The following is a 13,821-nucleotide window of genomic DNA, read 5'->3' as shown; positions in this document are numbered from 1 at the left end:
TGTGACGAAAATTATAAAATTAGAATTTTAAATTTCCATTTCCTGCACCAAAGATATTGTTTGGCGTTTCAAACAAACAACATTGGAAAAAATTCAACATCTCGAGGTTTGCTTTGATTAAACCATAAAAATATTTTAGTGTAGGCAAGAAAACTCAAGAAGGGGTGATTCATAGGTTATAGCAAGCCAGCGTAAAAAGCTGGATTAAACCTTAAAATTAAGACCGTCCCAAAACCAAATACTAAGCCAAAACCTGAAACAAAATGGTATATCTAAGATATTTGGTATTTGAGATATTTGTCAATGCATACTAGACACGTGCATTTTTTTTCCTGGAAATGATGGTATAATCATATTTTCCCACTAGTCCAACATTAGATCTCAGAGGAGATATACATAGTAAAACACCGTTCCATACCCTGTCATAAATCACGACAGTTTTTCCTGCGGCAAGTGTAAAGCCGTGGCTAGGCGTAGCAAATGAGCATATTGCGTGCCGTCTGCCACATGATAATAAAGGCAACTTTCGCCTTCTCACTTTTCCTCCACATCCCAGGCTAACTCGACTATGTTTGCCTAGTATATTACCGGCCGTTTGCGGCTAATGGCCTGCTATGATGATGGTATTAAATCTTTTTTTTCTCGTCTACTTCATCTCGTTGCAGGAACTGGAGGACCTTTCTCCGAAAACCTCTCCAAAGCCCCGCACTGCCCCCGTCGCTTCGACAACCCGTTTTCCGTTCGATCCACCAAACTCGCCGAAGAGTGTCCGGGTGCCATCGTCATCTAAAACCTCTGGACAAGAACCGATGTTCAACTTTGACGATTCGCCCAATCCGATTCGACGATTGCCTCCTAAGATATCCCCAACGGAAAGGTCGCCCGGCAAGGATGGGAATAAGGAGAATCGATCGAAGGTGGTGGAAATGACGCCAACCCCTAGCAAACGAGTCAGTCCTTACAAATCCCGCAAAGATCGATTCATGCAGCAACAGCAGCAACAACATCAACACCAAAGCGGTAAGGCCTTAAACTCGGCACCGGCTGTAAGCTGTTCCAAAGGCCAAGGCTTCAATGATCCCAACATGACGATGTTCCCATTTGATCGTGAAGCGATCGACTACGATCGAATTCAACGTGAATGCTTTGCCGTTGAAGAGGAATATCCTTATGAACATGAACGAGATGACTACTGCGAATCACCCTCTAAGGCCATGATGGACTCGGAGATCTTCAGCGACCAGTACTCGATCTTCCAGCAGTACGCCTATTTGACGCAACAAGAACGGGATGCGCTGGAGAAAACCCCGTCCAAAAGAGGCAAGAAAGACCGAATCGATGCGTTCTCGCCGAAGAAAAAGATCCCGACCAATCAACAGGCTATTTCGCCGCAGCGTTTGTCCAAGTTCGACCAGATCGCCAGCAAGTTCGACATGATGCCATCGAAGTACGACAGTTCCTCAAAAGGTCGCACGAAAATCAGCGGAGGACTTCCGGACCTTCGGGTGGACTACTTCGCCGAAACGTCCTGCTGTGGGGATGATCCACTGCTGACTACGTCTTCGTCTTCGTCCGGAGGAACCCAATCGTCTTCGTCGGCTTCCGAGGGAAAAACGCATGCGTCGTCCAGTGGCGGCAGTTCATCGGGGCAGACACGATCGGGTGAAGTCGTTGGAGCAGGCGCACTGGCCAGCGGCCCTATAAATGTTACTCCCAATCCGATGGACAGCGCAGTTTGTACGCAACCTCGGGCGACAATAGTCGTACAGCAAGTACGTAGTTTTGTCCCTTACGTATTTTTGTTCAGTGTACATGTATGTTCTGTTGATTTCGTGTTTTTTGCGTCTCGGACAACTGTTTTGATCCAAATTCTTTTAAATTTCGGTCGATCGAGCACGACGCGAACGGTAGATCTCGCCACATCGAGTTGCATGCGGAAAGTTATCTTCGAAAAAAGTGCATTTCTCCTGAAGGTGGAAACCGTGCCAAGATTTCGAAATTCCCAATCCAGGTCTGGCTTCCGTAAGATAGTATATTTTTGTTCTCGATCGACTCCGGCCCAAGGGAGAATAGATAGATAGTGTGTTTATTTATACGCCGGGAGTTTGGGGCAGAGGTGGATGAGCACCATAATTTTACGGCTTGTGATCGTTGTGGCCAAGTGTTATTTATATGCCGGTGTGCTGCGGCTCTTCCAGTGCCAATTAGCATCATTCCCTCGGTTGCAAATGCCGTTGAAACCGGCCGGTGAGATGTCCCAGACGTGGATTCTGCTACCAAGGAAACATCAGTGTTGATCATTATCATTTGCCTTTGCTTGGGGTGTCCAAGAAGTGGTGTGGCGTTCTGACGAACTGTGCGAAGTGAATTGCGGGGGCGTGTTTCAGCAGGTCTCGTTTTCGATACGCGTAAATTTGAATTTTGTGGGGAGCATATGGTGTGTGTGGGGATGAGCCGAGTGTGGGCGTGAGGCGGATTATTGCCACGAAAACAACAACACGATAGAACGCTGCGCTAGGACAGTTTGATAGCGATACTTGAATGGTGGAAACATTTGAAAGCTGTCAAAAGTGTTTGGAGAGAAGAATGAATCGAATGCTCAAGAAGATGACGGCGCTCCTGGATAGGAAGGTATTGTTTTGTTTGAAAATCGAATTTCAAGATTGGTTTGGCTTTCAATTAACGATTTTACATATTTATTGGGGTAAAAAATTGAATCCGTGACCTGAATAGTCAAACACAATTTTGAGTAGTTAGTATGCGAAATAGATTTTGTGCTATTCGAAGGCCCTCAAAATAACTAGAATGCTTTCGGGATAATCTTTATCCATTCTACGCAACAGTAAATATATGTTGATACCCCTGCCCCTAACTGCATATTTGTCACATTCGACATTTTTGACAATTTTAAGTTAATATCGTAGAGAGCTATCAAATGATAAACACTTTTGATCAACTTACTGAAATCTGTGAGATTGTTAAAAAAATTCGAAAAAATGCCAAGTTGTTATGTCATATTGGTAATTGTAGCCGCATAACAGTTACGTTAAGATTAAACATGATCCTCGTAATTGAGTAGCAATGAAATTTCGTCCAGAAATATTTTCTAACTATTCACCCAATATGCGATATTAGCTGTGCAAAATTTCTGCTTCAAATGAGCACTTTTGAGTTCTTGGTAATTTTTAGAAATTTTAGTTTCTTCCCATACTGTCATATAAAGGGCGAACACGAAATTATTGCGACACCGAAAATGTCATGCCAATTTTCTTATAATGTTTAGAATCAAACCAAAATTTTAGGGTAGTTTTATACATATATTCACTTCAAAAATCAAAAGAAAAGTTAATCGATGGAGGCTTGAGTGTAAAATTGAAGGCATTTTCGCTTGATGCCTCCCATAAAAGTCTTTACAGTGTCATCCGGTACCAGTTTCTCAGTTTTTTTTTTCATTTTCTTAACATGTCCTTCTCGTCTTTGACTGTCTTCTTGCTCTTCCGAAGTTCCCGCTTCATTATTGCCCAGTACTGCTCCACCGGGCGCAGCTCCGGACGGTTTGGCGGATTCATGTCCTTTGGAACAAAATGGACAGAATTGGCCTCATACCAGTCCAAGACACTTATAGAATAGTGGCATGATGCCAAATCTGGCCAAAATAGCGGAGCTTCGTCGTGCTGCTGCAAGAATGGCAAAAGGCGCTTCTCGAGGCACTCAGATTTGTAGATCTCGCCATATACTGTGCCCTTTGTCACGAAAGGCTCACTCTTCAGTCCGCAAGTGCAGATGGCCTGCCAAATGAGATATTTGGAGGCGAACTTCGACATTTTCTTCTTCTTAAATTTGTCGTCCACAAACGTCCACGAGCTTGCTGTTGCTGGTGAAAAACTCCAACCCCGGAATTTGCTTAAAATCGGTTTTTATATACGTTTCGTTGTCCATCACACAGCAGCCATATTTTGTCAGCATCTTCTCGTAAAGCTTCCGTGCCCGAGTTTAAGCCGTCGATTGTTGCCGCTCATCGAAGTTTGAGAAATTCTGTACCTTGTTTGTATGTAGTCCAGCTCTCTTCTTTTCATTCTGGACGTAGCTCTGCGACATGCCGACGTTGGGATTTGCTTCAATCATCCGCTTCACCTTTCCCTCCGTCTTTTTGTTCTCCGGTCCCGGTTTTCTTCCAACTCCTTTGCCGTGGTCCAACGTCAACCGCTCCTGGAACCTCTTCAACACTCTGGAGACGGTTAAATGGTGAATGTTCTACATTTTTCCCAACTGCCGGTGCGACTGGTCAGGAATTTCCAGCTGTTTGGAAAGTAGGGGTTCCTGGGGTAATATGCACCACTTAAGGAAAATGTGCCGAAATGAACACTAAACAACATGTATTTAGTGTTTTAATACACGAATCTAGTTGGTTTGGGTTCACCCTACATGGTGTTGAGCGAATTTTCATCATAGTTAATTTAGATTGTTGGGAAATTTAACTTTTTTCAAACACTACTTTTGCGTGAATTAGGATTTATGCGGGGCACGATGCACCGCTTTTTGGGGCAGAACGCACCACAACATTGAGGCAAGACGCACCTAAACAAAGGGGCATGATGCACCACAACAATGAGGCAAGATGCACCATCGTGTTTTAAACGTAATTTTATTTATCGTAAAAACACGAGTTTTTGATAGTTTTCGTGTATAAAATGATATAATTCTGCATAAATACGTTGGTAAAGACTTCAAATAACCTAACTTTCGTGATTGTAGTTTGTTTTGGACTGGATCGTTCTGCCCCAACCGATGGAGTGCATGTTACCCCAACCGGGCGCTTAACAGAAAATGTTATGTAAAATAGAAATCGTTGTGTTATTTCGCCAAATCATGTAATCCACAACTTACCCAGTCTCTAATCATCTGTTTCATGGTGAAAGGTTGTGAAAATTCTCAATTCATCGCTTTCAAAACAACAAGTGAAATGATCTGGAAAGTTACATCAGAATGGTGCTTTTCGAATTTATTGCTCTATCTCCTTGTTAAGTTTTCCAAAATGTATCAAATTCTCAGGGTGTCAACAATTTGCAACGTTTCATCGATCCGCATAGTGTTTTTCTCTCAAAACACGTTTATTTTAGAGAAACTGACAGGGTGCGTTTTGCCTCGGCAGTGCATATTACCCCAGGAGCCCCTATTTGTTCTCTCGACTCGCGTTGGTTCAGCTCCATTTTCGTTGAATCGAAAAACAGGACTTCGAGTTTGACAGCATGTAAACAATACACATCGATAAGAAAGAGTGCATAATTTGTTTGATTTTTACCCAATGGTAGAAAAGTTATGCCCTGTTGAATGTGTCGCAATAATTTCGTGTTCGCTTAAGAGCGGTTCCACAGAAAATGACGACTTTTTTCCCAAATTTCATTTTTATATTTTTTAAGCTTTATTTTCAATATATAAAAAATTACAACATTTTTTTTTACAGTGTATATTTTTTTCCAGATAGTCCCAACAATAACCTAAAACTTTGCGGAAGGCACCAAACTGATCGGACAAACCGTTTCTAAGTTATATTTTTTTGAAAATTATTAAGGGTTTTTTTCTTAGGCCCTTCTCAAAAGTAAGGCTAGAGTCAAAATGGTGAGCCGATGATGCAAAAAGGCATTTTTGGGCATAAAGAAAGCATGTGCAAAATTTCATCCAAATCAAAAAATACAAAAGTAAACCGACATTCGAATTCAAATGGAACCGCTCTTAAGTGTTAATGCTCACTTGGAATCATTTACTCAATGCCTACTTTTTTAGAATATTACTAATATACAGCTATGGGCAGCATAGTACCTTGAAATAATGCAAATTGTCATGTACCTCCCTGAAGTAATATCGTAAGATGGTTCAGGGGAGAAAAGGGCTTGAGACCAAGACCAAGGGTAATGTCTGTGCATTCTGTGCACCATATACAGAGCTGAGTTTTGTGAATCGTCGGTTTGCGACATTCTCAGGGGTCTAGTCGCTCACTGTGTTAGTTATGCCTTATTCAGACCACGGAGTTGTATCAAGATACAAGCAACGTGATATAACTGTATCACGAAACCCGTTCACACTGGATTATAGTGATATTGTTTGGCAGCTGATATTATGTTTCAACTTCTTCTTGCTCTAATCAAATTTCATTGTTTACTATCTGTTTGTCAAAATCATACTCCGGATTTTTTTTTTTCTTAAATCCTCCACCTCCAGATTTTGATAGGAAAAATTCATCCTGGTGGTTCCATCCGAAAGTTCTTCGAGGTGGTTTCTCAGTAAATTCTTTCTGAAAGTTTATCCATCTCCAAGAAATCCATTAGGAAGGACCTTTGTTAATTTCCGAAGGAAATTTCGATGGAGCTTTCAAAGGAAATTTTAATGCAACTTCCGTAGAAACTACCGAAAAAAAACCTAAGTAACTTCCGAACCAACTTCAACAGGAAATCCAAAGAATCTTTCGAAAGAAATTCCGAAGAAACTTGCGAAAAAATCCGATGGAATTTCCAAAAGAACTTCCAAAATAAAAATCAAAAGAGCTTTCAAAGGAAATTTTGAAGGATCCTCTGAACGGAATTCCGAAGGAACTTCCAAAGGAAATTCAGAGGTAACTTCCTAAGAAAATTCTGAAGGACTTTCTAAGGAAATTCCGAAGGAACTTCCAAAGGAAATTCAGAGGGAACTTCCTAAGGAAATTCCGAAAAAAAAATCCAAAACGACTTCTAAAGGAATTCTCGGAGAAACTTCCGAAAAAAAATCCGAAGGAACTTCCCAAGGAATTTCCGAAAGCACTGGGAGGGAACTTTCGAAAGACTGCAGTAACTTTCGGAGGAAGTTTATGGAGGAATTACCTGAAGGATCTACCGGAGAATTCACCCAAAGGAACTTCCTGGATGCATATCAGGAGCTGGAATAATTTCTAAAGAAGCTTCCTAAAGGAATTTGTGCAGAAATTTCATGGAGGAATTCCTGTGATAGTTCATGGAGAAATTTCCGGAAAAATACCTGAACTAAGAATTTATGGAGAAATTCCCTGAAAAAATCCACCTTGAATTCTGTGAAACAGGAAGAATTTCTAGTGGGATTCCATGAAAAATTACTGGACGAATTTTCCAAGGAACTTCTGGAGAAACTTCCTGGGTAAATTTCCGTGGGAATTCTTGGAGGAATTTCTGAAGAAATGTCTAAAGATATTTCCAAAGAATTTTCTGGGAAAATTACCGAAGAGTTCATTAAGATATGCCCGGTAGAATTACTGAAGGAGATCCCAGAAGAAATTCTATAAAATATATAAGAAGATTTCTGAAAGAATTACCATAAGATGTCTGGAGAAATTCCTGAAAATCTTTGAGGAAACCGTGAAATAATCAGTAACCATTGGAATTGCTGGAGAGACTAAAAAAATCCTGGAAAACTTCTTGATGATTTTCTGCGCTAATTCTCTGAGGAATCTTAGGAGGTTTTCCGGCTAGTTTTCAGATGAACGTTTTATGGAAATCTAGGAATAATTCCAGAAATCCTTAATAAATTGCTGAAGAATTTCCACAGAAATTTTTTGAGGATTTCTTGAAGAAATTTTCTAAGATGTTACGTTTGGATTCTGTATTAGGAAAATCTCTCAAAATAGTCCCGGTATATTCCGAAAATAAAACAAATGATTTTTTTGGATAATGGGAATATTAGGAATATTTTTGGATCTCCGTGGAATTATCAAAAGCGATCCAATCTCAATTTTCTCGTTCAACTGTTACGGAAATAAAATTCTTCTCGGAGGAGCTCTAAGAGTTACTCTGGACATTCCTCTAGGTGTTTTATTCTGGTATTATACCAGCGTTTTCTGCGAAGATTTCTCGGGAAATTTCATGCGGAATTCGTCCAGCAATTCTTCTGGGAATTCGTCCAAAATTTCCTCTTGAAAATCCTTCGAGGATTCTGTTAGAAATATCTATGGAAGTTCTTCGGAAGATTGCTCTACAAATTCCACAATAAATTCTTTCAGCAATCACTCGTGGGATTTTTCTAGCGATTATATTCAAGAATTCTTCAAGTAATTTCTAATGGGGTTCTTAAAAATCCTAAAGGATTTTTATTTGAAGAAATTCTCGGGATTAAATCTCGGAGAATTTTGGAACGAATTCACAGTGAATTCCTGGTTAAATTCACTAAAGAGTTTCCTTTAACCCGAGATTTTAACAGAGACGAACCTTGAATTTTAGATCAATTAATTTGACATAAATTTTGAAGGAAATGCGGTTAGTTGGTCTTACAGTCTTTGGGTGAAACATTGAGCATGAGCATAGATGACCGTACAATTCGTAGTTGCTACTCGCTGATTGACCAGAAAAATCGAAGTTGCACAGGGGTTTAATGAATGGGGCTTGGGATTAGCTTACCATTCCTCAATGTACACAAATCGAGAGCTCAAATTTTAAAAGTCAATAACGGCGCCGGCCACGTCCTTACGGTCATAGGGGAAGGAAAGGAATGTTAGTTAGACAACTATTGTTCCTAGAGACCGAAGAATCTTATGCATCTCCACAATTTTTTTAAGTCCTTGGGTGAAACATTCCTCATAAATCCTTGGTAACGGAAAAAGCGTGGACACGAGGGGTGCGAAATTGGCCTAAAACGCTGAAAGGTTGCTGTCTTCGGCTAAGTTGTTCATCAGATCAAGAGGTATCTGGCGATTTGTTGAAATGCAAAAATATGTTTTGATAAAATACGCGCTTTTCTCATGTTCGTCCATTTTTTAAAATCTGGGCTCACAGTGACAGCAGAATCTCGGCTCACTATGACGTACATAAATTTTGTATCGGTTTCTCCCTCCCAGGGTTGTACCAAAGACAAATAAGTTGTACCATAGAATCACGTTTTGGCAGTGATTATTCATGACATAGCTGCAAGCATTTTACCAGAAATTTGCCCTTCTTTCGTGAAAAGGTTTTTCTCTCAAGTTTTCGGTGGATAAGCCAGTTACTAATATTGTTGTATGGAACAGCTGAGTTTATTAAAAGCTATCAAAAGCGATTGTGCTACTTTTCCCCGAAAGTCGTTTCCCCGAATATCGGTTCCCCGAACGCCAATTCCCCGAATGACCCGTTTCCCCGAAAAGTGGAGCAGTTCAAATAGGTCCTTAAATCATTTTCAGTGGCAGGATGGTGAATTAAGAGGAACGATAAGCAATCGAAAGATGGAGATGTTTGGTCGTTTTTGACTATACACATATTGCCTAAAATTCTGAGGACGGTAAAACTCGTAATAACCGCCAATCAAAAAAGAAGGGTGCATATCAGAGACCAGTACGTTCACCACCCTGAAATGTATACGTTTCGACAAAAATGAGTTGCAAAAACTTTTCGGCGAAGTGGGCTATTCGGGGAAACGGGATATTCGGGGAACTGTCGGTCGGAGAAACGTCATTCGGGGAACTGACATTCGGGGAAAAGTAGCACAACCGTTTATTCAAACAAGGTATATATTCATATTCGCTCTGAAAAATATCATACATGTATCAATAAATCTACACATTTAAGTACCGATGACGCTTGTGTGTGTCAAATTCAAGCTTGTACTATTTTCGCATTTTTTGCTCAGGTCCGTCACACTCGGGCTCAGATTATGTACCACTTCTAGTACTGCATTTGGTCCCTCGGTAGTACAAAAGGTACCCAAGTTTGACAGATCGCAGTACACTTTTCACTACATTCTAGATTACCTTATGAGCCATAACATTTTGGGCAACTGCAAGGGACATCGAGGTCTTTAATTTGTCTTTGGTTTGCTTCTTACACTATTATCTACCATTTAGGCTTTGAGTAAGTAAGTTTATGACGCTTTTTTGTCTTTAGGACACCTTCCTGCGAATGTGTCAATAAGAACACTATGCCTATAAGCAGGCTTTGTCTCAGTTGGAACGTATTACAGATAGAAGAAAAATCACTTATTTTTCCTTAACCAATCCCAACCTCCTTTGAACTTTGCCCAATAAAATTATCCTACACTGATGTAAGAATTACCTATGTAGTCTCAAAATGTACGATTTTACAATAGCACGCTGAGTAACTTAAAGCAATGTCGTTATTTCAATTCACGACTAAATTGAAACGAATATATTTGGTTTTACATCACTTATCATATGACGTGAATTATATACATACCAAAAATTCTCTTACATCGGTTTTTCATAATTTACATAGGACCGCAAGATTGCTACATCGCAAAACAAAATTACCCGATGATTACATTTTCCGCCATAAATGCCATTATCAATTTCTTTCAACAAAGAATGCGGTGAAGACGACGACGTTGACGCCAAAGACCAGCATGACACCGATATGACAAAGCGGCGAGGTCGGTGACAAACAAGACACGACCGCAAGCAAGCCCGCGGGGTCCCATAGCTTCTATCTGAACACTCCGGAAAGGAACCGTGGCTTACAAGCAGTTCGGGATTCAGTCAGTCAAGTTTCTGTTTTCTATTTACTCGTGTTGTGGCCTTAGCATCTTATGAAGCTACGGAGAGGATTTGGAGTCAGAGTCCATTTTTTCATGTTAGGTGTATATTGTAATGAAAACTCGTTGCGTAATCCTATAATACTGCATAATACAGTGCAGGAAAGTAGGCCATTTCATGACAGATTGGTGTGATGAAAAATGCCTTTTACGATGATAAATTTAAAACAAAAACTTTTGAAATTTACTTTTCAATGAGCTGTTATATAAATCGAAATGTCACTGTGTCTTATGATAGCAATTTTTTTTATCAATTATTATAAAAAAAAAGATATTGAAGCGTTACAATATTGAGCAATTATGCTAAGTTTACACCAAACAAGTAAATAGCACAATTGTTTTTGTGTACAAAACTAACTTATGCTATGTTTCGCCTGAATGTTCGGAAAACAACCCTTCAGCATTTTTTTATGAAATTCTTTCTTCACGCCCCAAAACGTTTTCTCTCCTTAAGGTGAATTGACCAACTCCTTTCTTTCAAAGACGCGCTCCTTTTGTCGCAACCTGCCATTTCCACGCCATCATACATATTATGAGATAACGTTCAGCGGGTTTGTTCTGGGCGGAAAATTCGCCACGACCATTCTCTTGTTATTATGGTTTTTCGGTTTAAAAGCCGTCCTGGGGATTAGGCAACATTATGGTGCGGCGAATTTTCATTGTTTTGCTCCATTCCGCTGTTGGGTTTGCTGTGTCATGTTGTGAAATGTGTTGCGGGACGCCTACTGCTTTTTTGTTTGGTTTCAACATTCGAAACATTTCGCACCATTTTCGACTGGTTTTATTGCATCCAGGCAGGCGATGGTTCGGTGCGAGCGCGTGTTTTTGTCTGCTTCGTTTCGCCAGATGGTCCCAAGTGTTGAAAGCTGGATTTGGCTGGATATTAAATCAGATTTACCGCGGTACAATTACAGCTCGGTTCCCACCACTCATATGGGTGTATCGCTGGCCAAAATCTCGGGAGGATTAACCTCAAATTAAAACTCTCTAACAAGCACTGGCAACTAGGGTTTAATGAATGAATACCGGTTCTTGCTCCGTTTCGTGACATATTCCCGGAGTGTGGGACAACATGTGTCCACAAGTTTCATTGCAGATTCTCCGAATCGAACGGAACTAGCAGCGCAGGGAAATGCATCCGTCCGCCACTGGCGCTGCCGTAATTCGTTTGTGGGTCCTATCCGAACCGAACTCTATTATTTCGTTTTAATTAACAACTCCGCACTCGTGATTATCTCGATTCAGAAAGTTTGCCCCGGAGCAGCGCATGTTCCTGCAGCATGTTTTGTTGGGTTGGGACTCGCTCTCCCGATCCGTCCCGATTGGCCGAAATTGCAAACTTCAACAGCGATAGCCAATTCCATGAGCAGGGTTGCCAAGTCGTGTTTTTCAAAAATCTGGAACATTTTGTAAGTTTTGTCTGGAAAAAGTCTGGATCTTCCATGTTGAATATGGAAAAGCTTACAAATTCATTAAACAATATTTGAATCTACCAAATTTTTGTAATTATCAAAGCTTTGGAATATTTCAGACAAATCTGGAAGGTTGGCAACGCTGTCCATGAGACTCATTTGGGAAGCGAAAGTTCAAATTGTAATGTCAGTTGCATAATTTGTATCACCCGTCGTCGTAGAGGGGATTTGATCCCATGCGGGTTGGAATTGGTATTGTTTCGGTCGAAGAATCAAATAACGGATTGGTAATTTAAATGAATTTCTGCGAGATCTGCGGGTGTCTCGATTTCTCCGGTGAACCAACTTCGTCTGTCTGTGTTCTGAGCGCGGAATGCAAGCTACATTTCATATATTTGATTAGATTATTCAATCTGCGGAATGTCGGCGTGAACGTGGCAGCTATCCAGGAAATACGCTGACAGATAACCGGAGAACATTAATTCCAAGCGGTGGATCCCATCGCCAACACTTCATACAAGTAGTAGGCGTTTTGTATGAAATGGACAGATTTCGATTAATTTCTTAGGTTATAAATTTCGATCCCTCACGGTACTACAGCGGTGGCAGAGCAGAACGTAGAATAAAATGGGAAGTGATTGGGAAGCAGATGAAACGAGTTAATCGGTGGAAACCTGTAAGCGACCGAATCTGTGTGTTGAGAATGAATGGCAAGTTCTTCAACTACATTTGATCAACATATATGCATCAACGAACGATATTCCCGATGACATTAAGCATGAGTTCTATGAGAGCTTAGATAAGGCCTACGGAGAGTGCCCAAAACCTGGGAGGGAGGCACCGATACTACACACGAAATATAAGACAACTTTATTTTGAACTGCAAGATAACTCCAGCTTGCCAACAACGATCAAGGCAGGCTTCGAGAAAATCGGTAGTTTCTTTTTGTTGTGCACTTTCAATCTTTCCTGACAAACATGAAAAAAGGGCCACAGTTTTCTATGCACGAAATATTCATTTTCATTAGAAAAAGTAGAACGATGCGTTTTTCAATGCTTTATGTTCAATCAGATTAAATGGTGCTCACGTGACATTACTTGCGTTATGTGCATGAATTGATTTTCATTCGATTTTTTTATCACTTATGAAGAAATACGAAAATGTGTTTTAATCAGTTACGCGCTTTTTTCATGTTAGTCCAATGTTTGAGATCTGGGCTCACAGTGACAGTTCGTGACAGCGGAATCTCGGCTCACTATGACGTACAGAAATTTTGTATTGGTTTCTCCCTCCCAGCCCAAAACAAGATGTCAAGATAGATCACGAGCTAGTTGATGGACAGCATTTCTCAGATATCATGGATGTCAAGCCCTTTCGAGGCCCTGATATCGGGCACGGTAATCCAGCGTCATGAGTTCAAGAAATAGCAGCACACTGCGCTTCAATATTCAAAGCTTGTCAACTGATGGGGTAGCTGCACAGTACCGTCAGCAGCAAGACGAGCAGTTGGGAAGGATCAACGTTTCTGAAGATTTCAATAGCCTGAGGGACCCTATCCACGAATCTGTAATGCAGCCCACAGACGCTCAGACGGTTTGACCAACGTTGACTTCGCCCCCAAGCTAGTCATACCGATATATGTTGCTGCAACCGTTTGATCGACTGTCAAAGTTCGTTGCAGAAACACTATATTTCTTCGCATGTTCTTATCTCGGCAAGAATTGGCGGTATTGAATATGTGATTGTTATTTTTTTTGAATTATGTGGCTGTGGGGAGAATATTTCTACGATTTTTGGGCAATAATCGTAGTGAGGAAGAGCAGAATTTTCAAAATTTAAGAACCGGAAGAAATGGATATTTCTGAGGAATTCCTGTTATAATTCGCACGAAAT

General features: G+C 40.6%; 1 protein-coding gene across 3 annotated transcripts in view; it reads left to right on the top strand.

Annotated features, from left to right (window-relative positions):
• LOC5577804 (serine-rich adhesin for platelets) overlaps positions 1–13,821 on the top strand; it is a 572,874-nt gene that overhangs the window by 349,082 nt on the left and 209,971 nt on the right. For 2 of the 3 annotated variants that reach the window (XM_021840347.1, XM_021840346.1), the window contains exon 6: positions 666–1,772. In XM_021840347.1, coding sequence (XP_021696039.1) covers positions 666–1,772 — 1,107 coding nt within the window. Of the gene's footprint in view, positions 1–665; positions 2,632–13,821 lie in introns of those variants that run through there. The other variant, XM_021840348.1, reaches the window with a different exon arrangement.

This window comes from Aedes aegypti, chromosome 2 (assembly GCF_002204515.2).
Source record: "Aedes aegypti strain LVP_AGWG chromosome 2, AaegL5.0 Primary Assembly, whole genome shotgun sequence".
In the NCBI taxonomy this organism is placed as follows: domain Eukaryota; kingdom Metazoa; phylum Arthropoda; class Insecta; order Diptera; family Culicidae; genus Aedes; species Aedes aegypti.
This window is presented reverse-complemented; position numbering and strand designations above follow the sequence as displayed.